Source organism: Alexandromys fortis, unplaced genomic scaffold (assembly GCF_014885135.2).
Source record: "Alexandromys fortis isolate MF-2015 unplaced genomic scaffold, M_Fortis_MF-2015_v1.1 scaffold_272, whole genome shotgun sequence".
NCBI classification, from domain to species: domain Eukaryota; kingdom Metazoa; phylum Chordata; class Mammalia; order Rodentia; family Cricetidae; genus Alexandromys; species Alexandromys fortis.
This window is the reverse complement of record NW_026068149.1, coordinates 1,260,471-1,276,335: the sequence shown is the minus strand read 5'-3', so window position 1 is coordinate 1,276,335 and position 15,865 is coordinate 1,260,471. Positions and strand designations below refer to the sequence as shown.

General features: G+C 37.8%; 1 protein-coding gene across 4 annotated transcripts in view; it reads left to right on the top strand.

Annotated features, from left to right (window-relative positions):
- Positions 1-15,865, top strand: part of Tmem135 (transmembrane protein 135) — a 214,153-nt gene that overhangs the window by 83,093 nt on the left and 115,195 nt on the right. For all 4 annotated transcript variants that reach the window (XM_050127240.1, XM_050127241.1, XM_050127238.1 and 1 more), the window contains exon 4: positions 1,765-1,798. In XM_050127240.1, the coding sequence (XP_049983197.1) occupies positions 1,787-1,798 (12 nt within the window). In that variant the 5' untranslated portion in view covers positions 1,765-1,786. The remainder of the gene's footprint in view (positions 1-1,764; positions 1,799-15,865) is intronic.

The window sequence follows — 15,865 nt, the reverse complement described above, 5'->3', positions numbered from 1 at the left end:
AATAAGATATGTATGCATGCAGAACTGAGATTGTTTCTGCTAGGCTCTCCAGAAATCTCAGTTAGGGAATGTATTATCCAGTATCATTCAGAATCTCAGGATTGGCTCCAAAGCATTAAGCAGTAAAGTTTCATAATGAAACACCACGAATTCTTCATTGAGAAGTGGTGGTGGTGCTGACGGTACCGCTGCTGAGGACTGGGGCAGGATGTTTGATACTTTTTTAAATTTATTATTTATTTATTTTGAATCTGCTAAAGTATTACAAAGATACAATTTTCTTTTTTACTGTAGGTGTGTTCATGTTGTGCTTGCAGGGTTACTTGATGTGCCAGTGGTTTAGTATAGCTGCTAAAATTCTGTGTGCTAGCTTAAGAGATTTCTCCCCTTTAGAGGAGAGAGAGAGAGAGAGAGAGACTGTCTTATAAAAAGAGACATGAGGAGGGTGAGTGGGAGTTGACTGACTATTGGCTGACTATTGATTATTGGCTGACTATCTGGTATTTGCATAGATACTTGAGGGAGGAGTTATTACAGTTGTGTACATATTGATATGTAGATATGGCATGATATTTACACGTGGGTGCCTGGAGACTAGCAGCTTGTTTTATTAATGAACTTCTTCTCCTGTGGGTCCTGATTGTTCCTGTCATTCATGTCTGAGCGAGGTTTTGAATTTTTGGTTTACTGTTTGCTCTCTGCCCCGAACTCTTTTATTAAGTGTATGACCTTTCCCTTAGAGAATATAATGTGTTTTTTTTTTTTTTGTTTCTCAAATGCACTAAGTGTTAAATAAGTGATTTAAAAGCTGTGATTATCTTTGAGATTTTACCTGCAGTCCCATTAAGTATGTCTGGTAAAAATACTTCTTTTCCTGATGCTATATTTAGAGAATTTTCATCTTTGGCAATAGAAAGTTCCTTTGCTCATGACTGCTTACTTAGTAATATGATAAATATCCAGGTGATTTAATAGAGTTTGTAATCAGTTACAAATGGATTGTGATTGCTTATGTACAAATTGAACAATTGCCTGTGTGCCAAATAAAAAGATAATCTGATGTTTTAATAATGTTGCCTTTAGCCAGAATTGTTCTCTCTGGCCTTGACTTTTGGCAAGGTAAATTCTTAAGAATTCTTCTTACTGAAGTTTGGATCCGCTAACCCAGTGTTTCTCAAATTTTCTAAGACTGCGACCCTTTAATACAGTTATTTTTTTTTGCTTCTTCATAATTGTAATTTTGCTATTATTGTGAATTATAATGTAAATATATGATATGCAGGAGGTCTGTGACTCCTGTGTGAAAGTCATGTGACCCCCCCCCCCCCCAAAGGGATCATGACCCGAAGCTTGAGAACCACGTCTCTGGTGCAATCCTGTCTAAAGTATTTGCTACTCTGCAGGGTTGCTTAAATCCAGACATTTGAGATCAGTCTGGCCAATATAGTGAGATTCCATCTCAAAAATGAAAACAACATAGAGACAGATTTTACTGGGTTTTCTAATAGCAAAAAATTAATATTACTTTAAATATTTAATGACAAGTAGAATTTTATTATTTATTATACTACTAGAATGACGTAGAGAGTCAATGTAGGTTCAACTCCACACATTAAACTCAACAAATCTGTTTATTTTCTAATATATTAATATTAGTATGTTTGTAGACTCCTGGTAATTCTTCCTAATAGATTTTTGATAACAATAAAGTGATTATAAAATCAGATCAAAGCTTAATCTTTCTTTTTTAAAAATTATTTCCAGGAGAGGGCTGCTCACAATTTATATGGCCAACTTGGTAAGTAAAGCTGTTTTTAAATTTATTATTATTATTACTAATGGAAGAAGGAAAACTGTGACTCTTGAGGCTGTTGGCTGTGTGTTTCAGAGGCTCATGTTGAATGGCGGGGGAGCTTGCTGTCCTCTGATTTCTTTCTGTCATTGTCACCGTCACTGATTGGAGAAGGAAACCAGCTCACTGCCCTGTGCCCTTTGGAGGTCTTCTTTTCTAACGTTAGAACTTTTAGATGGGTTACATGTTGGTACCTCTGTATCCAGCTCTCTCACCCCTTATTTATTTTTTTTTTTATTTTGCTTGTGTTATTGTTTTTCTGGGAGAAATGATTTAGGGATTAGTTGTCATGATAAGCCTTTAATATTAAAGCAGTAATATTAATGCTACTAATCTTCAAACATAAGTGTATTAACACACTCGTCTAAATTGTCGTGTGGCCTGGTACTGGAGTCCACATCTAATCCAGATGCTGCTACCATGTCACCAGTTCACCCTTCCCAATCATTTTTCATAGCTAATAGTTGGTATTAGGTAGTTTCACTGAGAGTAAAGATAAGCTCCTGAGCTGTGTAAGATGCATTTGTGTTTTCTTTCTTGCTAATACTGCAAAGGCCACTTCAGGAAGGAACGGTTTCTTTTGACGCTTGGTTTGCGGGCACACAGTCCATTACCCTGGGAAGGGCGTGGTGGCAGCAATGCCAGGCAACTGCTCTATCACATTGCGTCACTGTCAGGAGTCAGAGAGAGAGAGGAGTTTTGGTGTTCAGCTTGCTTTTTCCATTCTTCAATTTTGATTCAATCTCTGTCCCTAACATACGAAGTAGATCTGCCCCCCTTATTAAATTTCTCTGGAAACATCTTCGCATCCACACTCAGACATACATCTCCTAAATGGCTCCACATCCAGTCGTGCTAACAGTGAAAAGTGTCCGTCACGTGTAGAAGTTCGTTTCAGCGATGAAGCAGCTCAGCACCATGCTGCTGTATCTTAGCTACCTGTGCTGGATGCCGCTAGCTCTCATGTTCATGGAGTCCCGGTGGAATAATAACGGATGCAGGAGACTGAAATGTAAACTGTGCGCACCATGAAAGCTACAGTGGGAGGAGCAGCAGACTGCTGTGTGGGAGGGGCTCCTAATCCTTCTGTACAGGGAGACCTGCAAGGTCCATGGCGTGGGAGAGGTGTCACTCATCAACAAAGCCTGGGGCCTGCAGTTGGCTAAGTTATTAAAGCATCTACCGCAGAACTTCAGTGTTCTGATCTCTTCTAATTGCAGTGGAAAAGGAGTTCCAGGACACCAGGAGAACAGAGAGCAATTAGAGGATTAATTTTTGTCTTTATTCTTTTTGAACAAAGAATTCTACACTCTAAGCTCTGTCCGATCAGGGGCATTTCCTATTTTATGTCTCATACCATAACCACCTAGGTCTATTCTGACTTGAATAGAATTTGATGAGTATTTGCTAAATCAACAGTAATATTCCTAAATAAAGAATTCTAAGCTGGCCGTGACCTAAAAAACAATCATCCCGTTTTTGTTCTGTGCAGACACCTTTTGGAGTCTGTTGTCAGTCGGGCTGTACTTTTGAAGGTAATCTCTTTCTCCTTCAGTTTTTAAGATTTTCTTTTGAAGAACTTATCCTGGCAAGCATGTTGGTGTTTTGTTTTGAAATCAGGACTTAGTTTGCTTTTTAGTTAAAAACTGCTTTTCCTTGGTCTCTGTATTCAAACCATATTTTCTTTTCCATGTTTTCTTATTTGTTCTTCAGCATTTTCACACTTTTTCTTCTTAACTGAACCCCAATTGTGTTTCATATCCTTGCCTCAATTTCATTGTTCTACTTACGTTTGTGTCCACATTGGGAACTGGAAACCAGGGTGTTGGTTTAACATGCTCCTTAATCTGTTTCAGTATTCACGTGACGGTTTTCTAATTTAAAAGAGATACATATTAAAGAGAATGAAATCTGAAAACCCTAGTAAAATCATCACCTAGCATACTAGTCAGTGTATTTCTTCTTTCTCTCCTCATCTCCAGTAGGGGCTTACAGTGTGTAGTCAATGCTGGCCTGAAGGCTACTGTATACCAAGCTGACCCTGAGTCCTTAATCCTTATGCCTTAGGCATCCAGATGCTGTGGTTTGTGCCATGCACCACACCTTTTCATTGTCGTTGTTTATACATTTTCAGTTCTTCCTATGATGATTTTGAAATGTGATGTATTTCCCGACTAGGAAAAATAAATAAAATTAAATTTGGTCTTTCCTTTTGTACTATTGGTCAAATACATCTTTAAAATTTTAGGTTGTTAGAATAGTTAAATTGTAAGTGAATGTGCAGGCTGACTCTATTTCAAAGACAGACGTTCTAAATATACCCGGTTATACAGTCTCCATCAGGACCAAAGACTTGAGAATGTTTTGATGTCGATGCATTTATTGTAATTGTGGTTGTATTCACCCCATTTTTTTTTTTTTTTGGAAGAGAGAATTTGTATCTAAGCTAGGTCTAGAGTGGTGCCTGTTCCTCTCCTTACCACTTTCAGTGTATGCTGTTGGGAAGACCTTGGCTGCCCCTCTTCAGGACATGGCATCCTAGGGCATGCCTATGTGTTAGAACTGCTTCTGAGCATTTTCCATGTTATATGATCGGGTGAGTTGGAACAGCAAGTAGTAGAGTACTGATGGAAAACACACTTTCAGTGGGCCTGTAGCAATCAGTTATCTGTACCTAGAAGCACCTGGAAAATGAATGAATGAATGATTTTGATAAACCCAGAGAAAATATATACTGAACTTAACCAGCAGTAAGCTGGGTCCCAAAATGTCTGTGTTGTTCAAAAAAGTGAAATGTGACCATATAAATCAGAATGTAATATGGTAGTGATTTAATACATCGTGGTTAAAATGCCATAGTTTTGCAAATTTTATGAAAAAGTGGGACTTTGAACAGATTATGTAAGTTTTTCTTAAGACTTAGAAGGATCCTGTGACTCTGCTTTTTTTTTTTTATCACCCCTCCCTCCCCCTTTTCTGCTTCTTCCATATTGCCCCCTCTAGTGAAGCAAAGCAAGCACAGGTCCTCTGGGCCTTGGTGAAATATTCCAGTTGTAAGGCCTCGCCTATCCAGTCCACACAGAACAACAGCCCTCGTCCTGCGTACAGTCTGGCACATGCGTTTTGTTATTTTCCTGTGTATCAGCATTTGATTTTTTTTCCCTCCCTGTTTCGTCTTCCTTTCTGGGCATTGAAGCGTCATGTATGGTTTGGACGTTGCTGTAGTGTGTGGCTAGAGAAGCGCCTGTGAGCACTTTGTCCTGGAAGCTGCCAAATGGATTTGTTAGACAAAGTGTTCATCATAAGGAATAATTTTCAGGAGGGATTTATTTCAATCCTTGCTATATTTGACCTATGTTTGTATGATATTTTGATGAGATGATTATAAATACTAAACGTTGGTGGTTGTGGGGCGCAGTTGGAACTGAGTATGAGCACTTCTGCTTTGAGCTTGGGAGAAGGAGGGGCCTAGAAGACAGCTGCGCCACAGAGACATGTTATCCTTGGCCTCGGGAAGAGACATCTTATCATTGGCGTCAGAATTGACCTTTATCTTCCCGAGTGTTACCAGTTGTGGCAAACAGTTGGGGTAAGGAGGAAAAGATAAGAAATGTATTGAGCATTTACCATATGTTAGATGCTCTAAGTTGGGATCAGCAAACTGAATCAGTTATTATTTTATCCAGTTCACAAACCACAGAGCTATAACGCAGTGGTGTGACAACTTGACTGTCTTGTGAGAGTGCTCGTGCTGTGTAATTGGGTCTAAGTGTTGATAGTTGTTTTTGAGGCGGTGAGACAGGCAAGAGGTAAAGAATTGTGAACTCTGCCTGGGGACGCCTCTGCTGATTTTTGTCTTTGGAGCACAGGGTTGTCTGCTGATGTTTGCATTGTAGGAATGTTCTCCTCTGAGCTCTCTTGTTGCTAGTCTTAGTACTGATGATATTTGTCCCCATAAGTTTTAGTTATTAAAATATGTAGCTCTAATGATAAACATTAAAAAATAGACAGCAATTGAACTAATATTTGTTTAATTCTAATCATTGTAACATATTTTAGAGTGGAAATGTGTACTTTCAAAAAATACTATCTTCTAGATTTTCAAATTGACAGCATTATTTGTCAAATTATTTGTCAAAGGTCAGATGAATAAAACGCATATTAAAAATATAAAATAAATAATCAAATATTTTCTCTGGCTCATCCCCAAAAGAATAGCAGTAAAATGATGGGAAGTTTTCTGTGCCAAACGCAGTTATCCCCACGAATGGCAGCTGCTAAGACTCTGCCCTGCCACATTGGGATGGAGAGCCTTGAAGTTAGGCTTCCGTTCGCACGGGTTTCTTACGTCAGTGGTGCCGATGGCTAAGGTTTCTAGTCTTTCAAGACACCACATGCATCAGGTGTTGTGAAAGATGTCAAGTCTTACTCTTTTATTTTTAGCTTAATTCTAAGAAAAGTGCTTTAGATGTAAAAGTATCAAGTCTCCAGAAGGACCCATAGAGAAGGATGTTTAAAGTCTGATATCCCTTCTCTTGGAATTAGGAACCTAAAGAGTAAGATTTGACATCTCTCACAACACCTCCCTAGCTTTTGACGATTACAAGGGACTTCCAAAAGGAAGCTGTGCTTTATAATTTCATATATGGCATCAATCATTTAATTGTGTGTGCATTTAAAAATTATAAATGTGCATATGCATACATATATATGTAGACTCCAAGAGCGTTTACTTTTCAGTGTTAAGCACTCAGTGCCTTTGACTAGAGCATCTGTATTTAATATTTTAAACATAAGGTTTATAAATGTCAAATCAAGTTTTGTTATAAGACCACTTCAGTAATGAAATCGAACAGTATTAATTATCAGTTGTGCTGGGCACCTGAGGATAAAAAAGATACAAGAAAGGTTATGGAGTAGTCGGAGCAACTTGATAGATGAGCCCCAAAGAAATAGCGTTATATTAAAAAAACAACAGTGATAAACATTGTCTCAAATTGCTCTCCCAAGCCTTGTGTTCCATGTGCATCATTCATAGATCCATCCATCCATTGATCCATCCACCGATCGATTGATCCATCCATCCATCCATCCATCCATCCATCCATCCATCCATCCATCCATCCAGTGATTTAAACCAGAAACTCAAGAATTTCACACTTTACTTGCCTTTATACTGCTACTCCAGTCCATCAGGAACTCATTCTTTCCTCACATTTGATCTGGACCGTATCATTGTCCTTCCAGCATAGCTGTAAGCATGTGTAGGAACGCCCATCTATCCTGAGCATCCAATAGCATGGCGTGCTGGCAGTTCCTGCATTCTGTTGTCTCAGAAGCTGCGTGTTTAGAAATGCGCTGGAACTTGTTGATGCTCTACTTGAAATCTCAGTGCCCTCCCTTCCCCCAAACTCAGACACCTTTCCGTGGCTCCCAAGGTCCTTTACGACTCCTTTTCTAATCTGTCCCCCTTTGTCCTCCGCCCCTCTCTGTTAATATTCAGGGTCTGTTAGTCCACGGTTTCTGTGACTGCTGTCATCTGACCCCCATCTCAGCCCAGTTCAAACACAGCTCATCAAGCTTGGTGGTAATCCAATAATAATTATGACTATAGCTTGGGAGCAGTCGCTTATGACAAGTCTCTGGCTGTGAATGAATATAGGCCAAGAAGGTGGGCGTTTTTAGGTCATGTTTTCTAGCGAGGGGATAAATGTTTTGGAATGTGAACAAACATTGTTTTGTATTCTAGGGGGTTAGGACTTTGGAATATAATTTTATTCTCCTGTATGTTTACTTGGAAAAAAATTTATTCTAGGGACTTTATGGGTAGAGGTTGCAATCTGAGGCCAGTAGAGACCCTGCTCTGATTGGTTTGACAGTTTACTACAAGGTCAAGTGGACCTGCATTGAAAAAGGGCAATTTTCCCTTGGACATGCATTGTTATCGCACCTTGTCTTTCTGTGTCTTTGCTTTCTTCTTGGTATGGGAAGAAAGTAAAGATGCATGTGAAGTGAAAAAAGGTCAAATATAAGGAAACTCATTAAAATGAAATAAATGATTATAAAAGAAGCTGATGACAAGAAGAATTGTATATGGGAGGTAAGTTAAAACAAGCAAGGAAAACCAAACATGAGGTTAGAAAGCAGAAAGGAGAGACAGAAAAAAACAAAAACAAAAACAAAAAAAACCAAACAAAAAACCACAGAGCAAACAAATGAATCCCCCCTCCCCCGGCCGGTCTCTGGTGGCAGGTTAAAAGCGTGTTGGGTTAGGATGTTTGTCCTTCCAGAGCTCACATTTAACTGAATTGTTTTCACAGCGCTATTAAGGTATTTTAGGTCATGAGGGCCTTTCCTCGTGTAAGGGCCTTACTGAAGGAGTGAATTTACCTCTCTCTCTCTGTCTCTGTCTCTCTCTCTCTTTCTTCTTTCCCTCTCTTCCTTTCCCTCCCTTCTTCCCTTCTGCTGTGTGATGCCTTCTGTTCTTCCTTTGCAATGGCAGTATTTTTTTTTTAATTTTTGAGATTATAATTTATATACACTTTCCCTTTCCTCGCTTTCCTTCAAACCGTCTCATGTGCCCCTTCCTTGCTCTCCCTCAAATACATGGTCTCTTGCCCCACTAATTGTTATTGCATGCATATATGCATATGTCTATACATATGTATTACTAAATATACCATGATCAGTGCATGCAATGTTCCTTGTATGTAGGCTTTCAGGGATGACCATTTGGCACCGGACAGCCAACTGGTGTGCTCTTCCCCAGGGGAGGAAGACCGCCTCTCCTGCTTACAGCGTTTCTCAGGGAGGCTTCCTGGGTTTTTCTCTGGAATTTCTATTGTTATTGTCTTTGTTCAGCTCAGTTTAGACTGTTACATTGGTGATACTTTATGTGTGTAGCTTGACATTCCAGGGAGACACAATCTCACAGCTTACTCTCTGATTCTCTGGTTCTTACAGTAATCGTTTTGCTCCCTCTTCTTCAGTGTTCCCCTAGCCTTAGGTACCATAGTGTTTTGTAGAGGAGTCCTTTGGGACAGCGCTCCACAGCTCATTTTGATTGATTGTGGTTTTCTGTAGTGGTTTCCATATGTTGCAAAGCTTTCCAGCACCTAGAAGTTTAGCCAATAAATTCCTGTTCATTATAGATGACCAGTGTTGGGTTTTCCATCAGAATATTACAAGATGCACTGAACAAGGGCTGCAGGTTCTCATCACTGTGGGCAGCCCTCGGTGTCCTGTCTGAGCTGGTCTCCATGACTGCGCTCTCAGGAACAGGAAAACGCAGAGCCCTTTTTTCCTAGCTGGTGAACATGAGTGTTTCACTTCTCTGTTTTGCATTCCCTGATATAATCCTCCGCTGGATGTATGGCGTTTCTTGGAACAGCTCAAACCTCTGGGAGTCAGGGAGGAGTTACATTTTCTTTTTCCTGTGGTGTTGGCTTATGGGAAATGTTAGGAAAGGGTTAAAAAGAAAATTAGCATTTCCTGGGCATAGCAAACATAGGTTTCTAGGTGTGTGTAAAATTTATCAAATGTGTTCTTTATTGTAGTGCTTGTGCTTCTAACTGCTGTTAAGTGTTAAAAATTCATTTTTTACAGGGACAACATTTTCTCTAGCATTCTAGAGCTTTCCATGCTCTAGCAGTAAAATATAATCAACTTTTGCTAATATAGTTTTTTTAGGATAATTTAAAATATCAAGTAATTTATTTGGCCTTTGTTACTATAGCATCTCATTGATGCTAGGTTAGTGGTTAGTTATAGGCTACTCTATTCTGTCTAAATATTCTTTAACACGTAAGACTTTTAAAAATTGGGGGAGGGGGAGGGAAAGGGGAGGCGGCGGTGGGGAAGAGACAGAAATCTTTAATAAATAAATAAAAAAATAAAAATGGGTGAAAGCAAGCAATAACATAAATGGAACAGTTGCAATATAGAACTTGATTGTTTCATTTTTGGCCTTTAATTAAGGTTGTCTCCAGAGTTCTGGAATGAAGCAGCAGTCTTTTAACAAGTTTTTCACTAGTACTTAGGGAGTCCTCTATGGGGCAGAAGCAAGGCTTGCCCCTCTGTATTAAGTCATTTTATCCCACTGCAGTCTAGAAGGTAGACACTGCTGACACAGTTCGGGATTAAATTATTTGTGTCATATGATTAAAAACAAAGGGAAAATAACTTAACATTCATTTATTCAACTAGTGAATTCCTGAAAACATTTTATTTTGTAGCTTTTGGTCATATGCCTTACTGATTTTGTAATTTTTATTTAACTATTTTGAAATAGTTATAATTTAATTTAATATTTTATAAATAGAAGTAAAGAATGGTATCTTTGTGTATTATTTTGCCTTCTCATTTGGTGAGACACAAACTGTAAATTAACACATCGTCTTCATAATCCTGAATAAAAAATAATGGTTCTCAAGTCTCCCCTCTGAAAATCTGTGGGTAGTGGCACACGCACATTTGTTTTTGCAAATATCAGGTATGTACATTTTCATTAAACACTATATGTTTAATATTCTGTAGGACTTATATAGGGTGACTTTTCATATCACGGAGTTTATCGTTATTTGACTTGCGAAAGGAAGGATCTATTAGGATTTTTTTCTATTAGTATTATCTTGTGGTATTTATTGGGATGTCTTAGTAGACTTCTATGGGAATGGTAGGAATTTAAGCTTAATTGCCTTGCTTAATGGTGATGCGTTATTGTTTGTGGGATTATTTAGATGTTTTCTATAATACCTAGATTCTGGAGTTTCTGGTACTTTGTCAGAAGATACATTGTAATTAATTCAATTAAGTTAGTTATACAATGAAAAAAACGTAAGGATATTGGGTTTAAAGTCTAGGTAGTAGTTCACTTTGAATGTCTCAAAGGCAGACCATGTTTTTTAATCTCCACAAGTGATTAGCAAAGTGGAAGCTGAAAAATCCTAGTTCACTTTAAAATGTCACTTGATGAAAGCCACTTTACTTTGTAATGCCCATTATTTGCTAGGAAGTTACAGGAGGCAGACAAGCATTCCTTTTAATGAAATCTGATCAGGTATTTATGTGAGACTATTTAAAGAAATACAAAAGAAAACAGCAAAAAGGAAAGAAATACATGTTTGCTAAAAAAAAAAAAAAAGTGCCATGGCAACAGAAGCCAAGTCTTGTCTTACATTTGTAATTATTTTTATTAGTAGATAATTAATAGCAACAGTAATACAATAACGATGTTTCTGTATCTGAAAATGTAGCAGCAACCTGGTACAAGCCAAGAGATAGACCACAAAAAAAAAAAAAAAAAAAAAAGAGATAGACCACAAGGACAAGAGGAAGGCAAGTTACTATGGACCCAGAGATTAAAATTCTGCTAAGGCTTTCACATCTCTTAGTTTCCATGTAACCTAATTACTTGCATCTGATTTGCTGCCCCGAGAACTCCGAGGCTGTGGCAATCCTTGAGTGTTTCTGTGGAAGAGTTCTAGCTCCCAACTCTTATTGGTTGTGCAACAGTCTTACTCATACCATTTCACTTGCCTAGTTTCTCAGTTGTGCAAAGTGTATCATGACAGCGCTGAGTGCAAAGAACAGTAAATGACACAGGCAAGTTTTACTAGCCCACAGAGACATTGCAGTCGCTCTTGGCTTTTGTTGTCTTTTGGGGGTCATGATCTAGTCTGTGAGTTGTCACAGCATGGATGCTGCTCTCTGTATTTAGGAAAGTTGTGTACTAAGAAAGTACATGAAGGCAGAAGACATTATTCCATGGCGATCCACGTCTTTATATTTTAATCTGATTTAGTAATGACTAAGGAATTGAACTAAATTTACATATTGAGACATGTCTGTTTTACATATTGAGACAAGTCTCCAACTGCCTTGTCTTTCTCTTTGCATAGGCACATAATATAATGGTTAAAAAGCAGTTGGTATTCTGTTTTTATAGGATTACAATGATTTCAAATAGAAATCAATATATTGAATGGTATTATGTAAGTTATGATTATTTTCAAGTTTATTACTATATAGATACAACCAAACAACTCCTCAAGATTTAACAGATAGATACTTTTAATAATTGTATTTATGCAACTGTGAAGGCAGAATAGAGGAGTTGATAATAATTTTCTGTTTCATGACAGAGGGATTTGAAAATGCATAATAAAATATTTTTAATTCCTTGTAAATTTTTATCGATACAATAAAAAACTTAATATTTTTTCAGAAATTATCTTGTGAATATAATTGAGGTTCCTGCCTATATGCACAAAAACAAACATGACCAGCAAAGAGTGGTAGACTGATCAAAGACATTGATGTGAAGCAGACTGTAATATTGAGAAGATGCCACATGACAACAAGCCTGTCTATGAGAAAGATAAAGCTTGGTGGGAGGTTGTGTGCTGGCTCATCACTGACTACTTTTGCACTTTAACCCATTCCTTCAAATTCCAATGGCATGACAGTGAACACTTGAAAAAGAAAATTTCAAAAAATACTGGAAGAGCCCAGACAATTTGGTGAAACTAGAATCCTAATAAGTAGTATCAGTATAAATACCAGGGACGGATTAGATATATCAGAGGGACTGTTCTAAGGGGTTTGGGACCATTCTTGTTGGAACTCTGAATAGACAGTCTAGGGGATCAGTAAGGATCAGGACTCACTAATTAATGGGATGCATTTGGAAGAGTGGAGTCATTCCCCTTAGGAATGGGAGGGAAGAGTTGGATGGTGCAGGATAGCTTCATCCAAGAGTAAAAGTGTTGAAGGATGTTAAGTATTTGGAAAGTCTCCATCTCTGGCTTGCTTATCTGCTCCCTCCTCATACCATTAGGGTGAAGTTTACCAGTCACTTCCAGCTCATGTTTTACTCCAGTCTTCTTTTCTTCAGAAAAAGTTAACTCCATAACTGCAGTGGACATTTTATTTTTCATATTCATTCATACTCATACACACATGCTCTTTGGATTGGGTGGATCTCCCTCATTTTCACCAGAAACAAGAATATGAAGTCAATATCAAGAGAGATTTGAAGACAGTTAAACACTACCAAACAGAAGGCTCATGTTGAATAAACATTTGATCTTAGAAGAAAACCCCAACATTTAGAAATAGGCTAGCCCCCCATAAAGTTTTTTAATAGTGATAGCAATTATTAAACAAAATAAAATAGTTACAGAAGTAAAAGATGTTCTTAGAAATAAAATGATTTATTTAAAAATGCCATAACAAAGCGGTAGAAAGATAAAGCTAAGACTTTTGTCACAGAAGTAGAACAGAAAGTAAAGATGTGAAGTACTGAGAGGTATGAAGACATGAGATGGAATATACTGAAGAACTGAGGTTTAGGAAAAAGAAAATAAGATAAGAGGGAAATAGTAAATAGACAAGTGGGTATTTATATTGGATATTTTCTTAATGAAGAAAGCCAAAGACTTACTTGTCACATTCAGGTTGGGTTTTAGAACTGTAAGATACAAGAGACTTTCTGGAAACATCTAGAGAAAATTTAGATGTAATCAAATTAGCAAGTCCTGAAAAACAATATAGGGATGTCTTTAGTTCTGAAGAAAGATGGTTTCTAACCTGGAATTCTATGAGCAGGGAAACTGAGATGCTTAATGTGGGTAAAAGAGGAGACTTTGAGTCATTGAGTTTACTCTTCATCTAGTCTCTCTTGGTAGAAAAAAGCAAAACCAAAAAACTTGAGAATCTGGAAGAAATGGGAAGACCTCTAACCCACCAGGAAAGAGAGAGAAAACTGGATCTTGGAAACTGGAAACCTCCCCACCCAATACAACAGCACAATCAGCTAACAGCTGTGTACCAGATCTTGAAACAGACTGCTCCAAGTTCAGTGAGAATCGAGACGCCACGATTTAGTGTCTGTTTCATGATTGAAAGTCCATGATTAAGGATGGAGAAATGCAATGGTGTAATGAAAAACACGTTTATGGAAACAATAACAGAAAAGCAAAATCTCCAGAGAGGCAACAAGCATTGTAGGAAGGTGATGGTCCAAGTATGAAAGTGTGTGGTTGATTTTGAATGCTTGCTGGACAGCTGATTTGCCTTTGTCTCACTGTGCCTGTTTGCTACATCTAATGTATAGGTATATTAGTTTATTGATTCTCAACTTTATATACTGAATTGATGTGGGACTCCCCTCTGTATGCTACGAATATGTTTTATTACCATTGGTTAAAGAAGAAGCAGCTTTTGCCTGGGGCAAGGCAGAATAAAGCCAGGTAGGAAATTCAAACAGAGATAGAGAGAGTAGGAGGAGCAAGGGAGTCGCCATGTAGCTGACAAAGGAGAAAGGCATCCAGTGTTTGGCAGTGTACATCCACATAAAGTCTAAGAAAGCTTAATAAAAAAAAAAAGGCTTCAAGACCCATAAAAATGGGAGATAATTGGAATTTCTTGGTAGCCACAATTTTTTTCCCCCAGATAGGCTCTGTTTGCTGGCAACGAGCAGAGGAACAGCCAGCTTCCTGATACATGTTGGTGGCATGAACAGCTCTGGGTCTTTCTGGTGGTTCTGTTACAGGGCATTTAAATGGGATTTGTGAGCAGGGTGCTACAAGTTGATCAGTGGTGACAGATCTGCAGCATCCCTGGAGTTGTGGTGGCGAGCTTGGCTCCCAGAGCTGGCATGATGGACCAGGTGAAGCCAATAGGCAAAGCCTCGATATTAGTTCTAGCCATACCTGCTTAGCATTTCAAAAAAGAAAAAAACTCTCCTAGTCAGAGATGATTACAGATACACAATAAGACAGATTCAGATGAAAAAGACCTCTGAATGGGTCATAGAGTTGGATAAATGTACATGGGTTTAAGAGAGAGAGAAGAAAGAGTAAGTCAGATTAAAGGGGTAAAGATAATAAAATAAATATTACAAAGTAATAGAGTAATAAAAAGCCACTTAAAGATGGAAAATATGCAGAGAGTCTGGATTATGTATATTGTTTTTTCTTTTAATTTTTTTGACTGCAGAGAGACATTTGATTCTGGGGGGGGCTGCTAAGCTAAATCAACATACATATATTTTAAAGGTATCTTGGCTTCAAAATTTGAGTCAAAGGATATGTTACTTTGGAAAGTTTCCACAGAGGATGGGAACCTGTGGATTTTTTATAGGCTAATTTGGTTTGATGGAGCAAGATTCCCTGAAAGGTCTCCATGAACCCTAGAATTACTTCACCCAACAAACAGCAGGAAGCATTTTGGAGAAAACTGTGTCCAGATTCCCAAAATGTTTGTTTATAAATGTTTGTCTTCATTTAAAGGGGGATATGATATAGAAATGAATATTTTACATTGGTATGGACTTTGGTGTATTGATACAAATTTAAGGTCAGTTTTGTTATATGTGTATTTCTACTCTTGTTTAAGATATTTTTATACAGCTCCTTTAAAATGTATTAAATAATTATTGATTATTATATTATTATAATTATATTATATAATATTCTAATTATTAATGTATAATTATTAATATTATAATGTATAGTATTAAGAAATATAGGTTAATAAATAGTCATTTATAATAGTCAAACTTCTAGTCATGTTAGATAGGTTTTCTAGATATACAGAGATCCATTATAGTTAGATTGATAATCTGCAACACTTCAAAGACCTAAAGAATATGACATTTAAAAGATTTTAAGAACTTTCCACAACCTGTCTGCTCCTGGCCCACCAATTACTTCAGAGAGGTTGATGGGCACTGAAGAAACCTGTTATGGAATTTGTTTTCAATGTGACAAGGCTAGCCGTTTGGGCAAGAAACTGTTCTTGCCTGGACTGCTAGATGGTATTCTGTATGAACTGGACGTGCAGAACCAAGAAAGTGACTGCTAAACTTTCCCAGAGATGGGATGGCCCTTCAAGTTTCGTGCTTCACAGAGGAAACTTCCAGACATTCTGTAGGACACAGAGAAAGTGACTGACAAACTGTCAATATAGGTGAAACAGCCTTTCAAATTTCCTGCTTTATGGAAAAGTTTG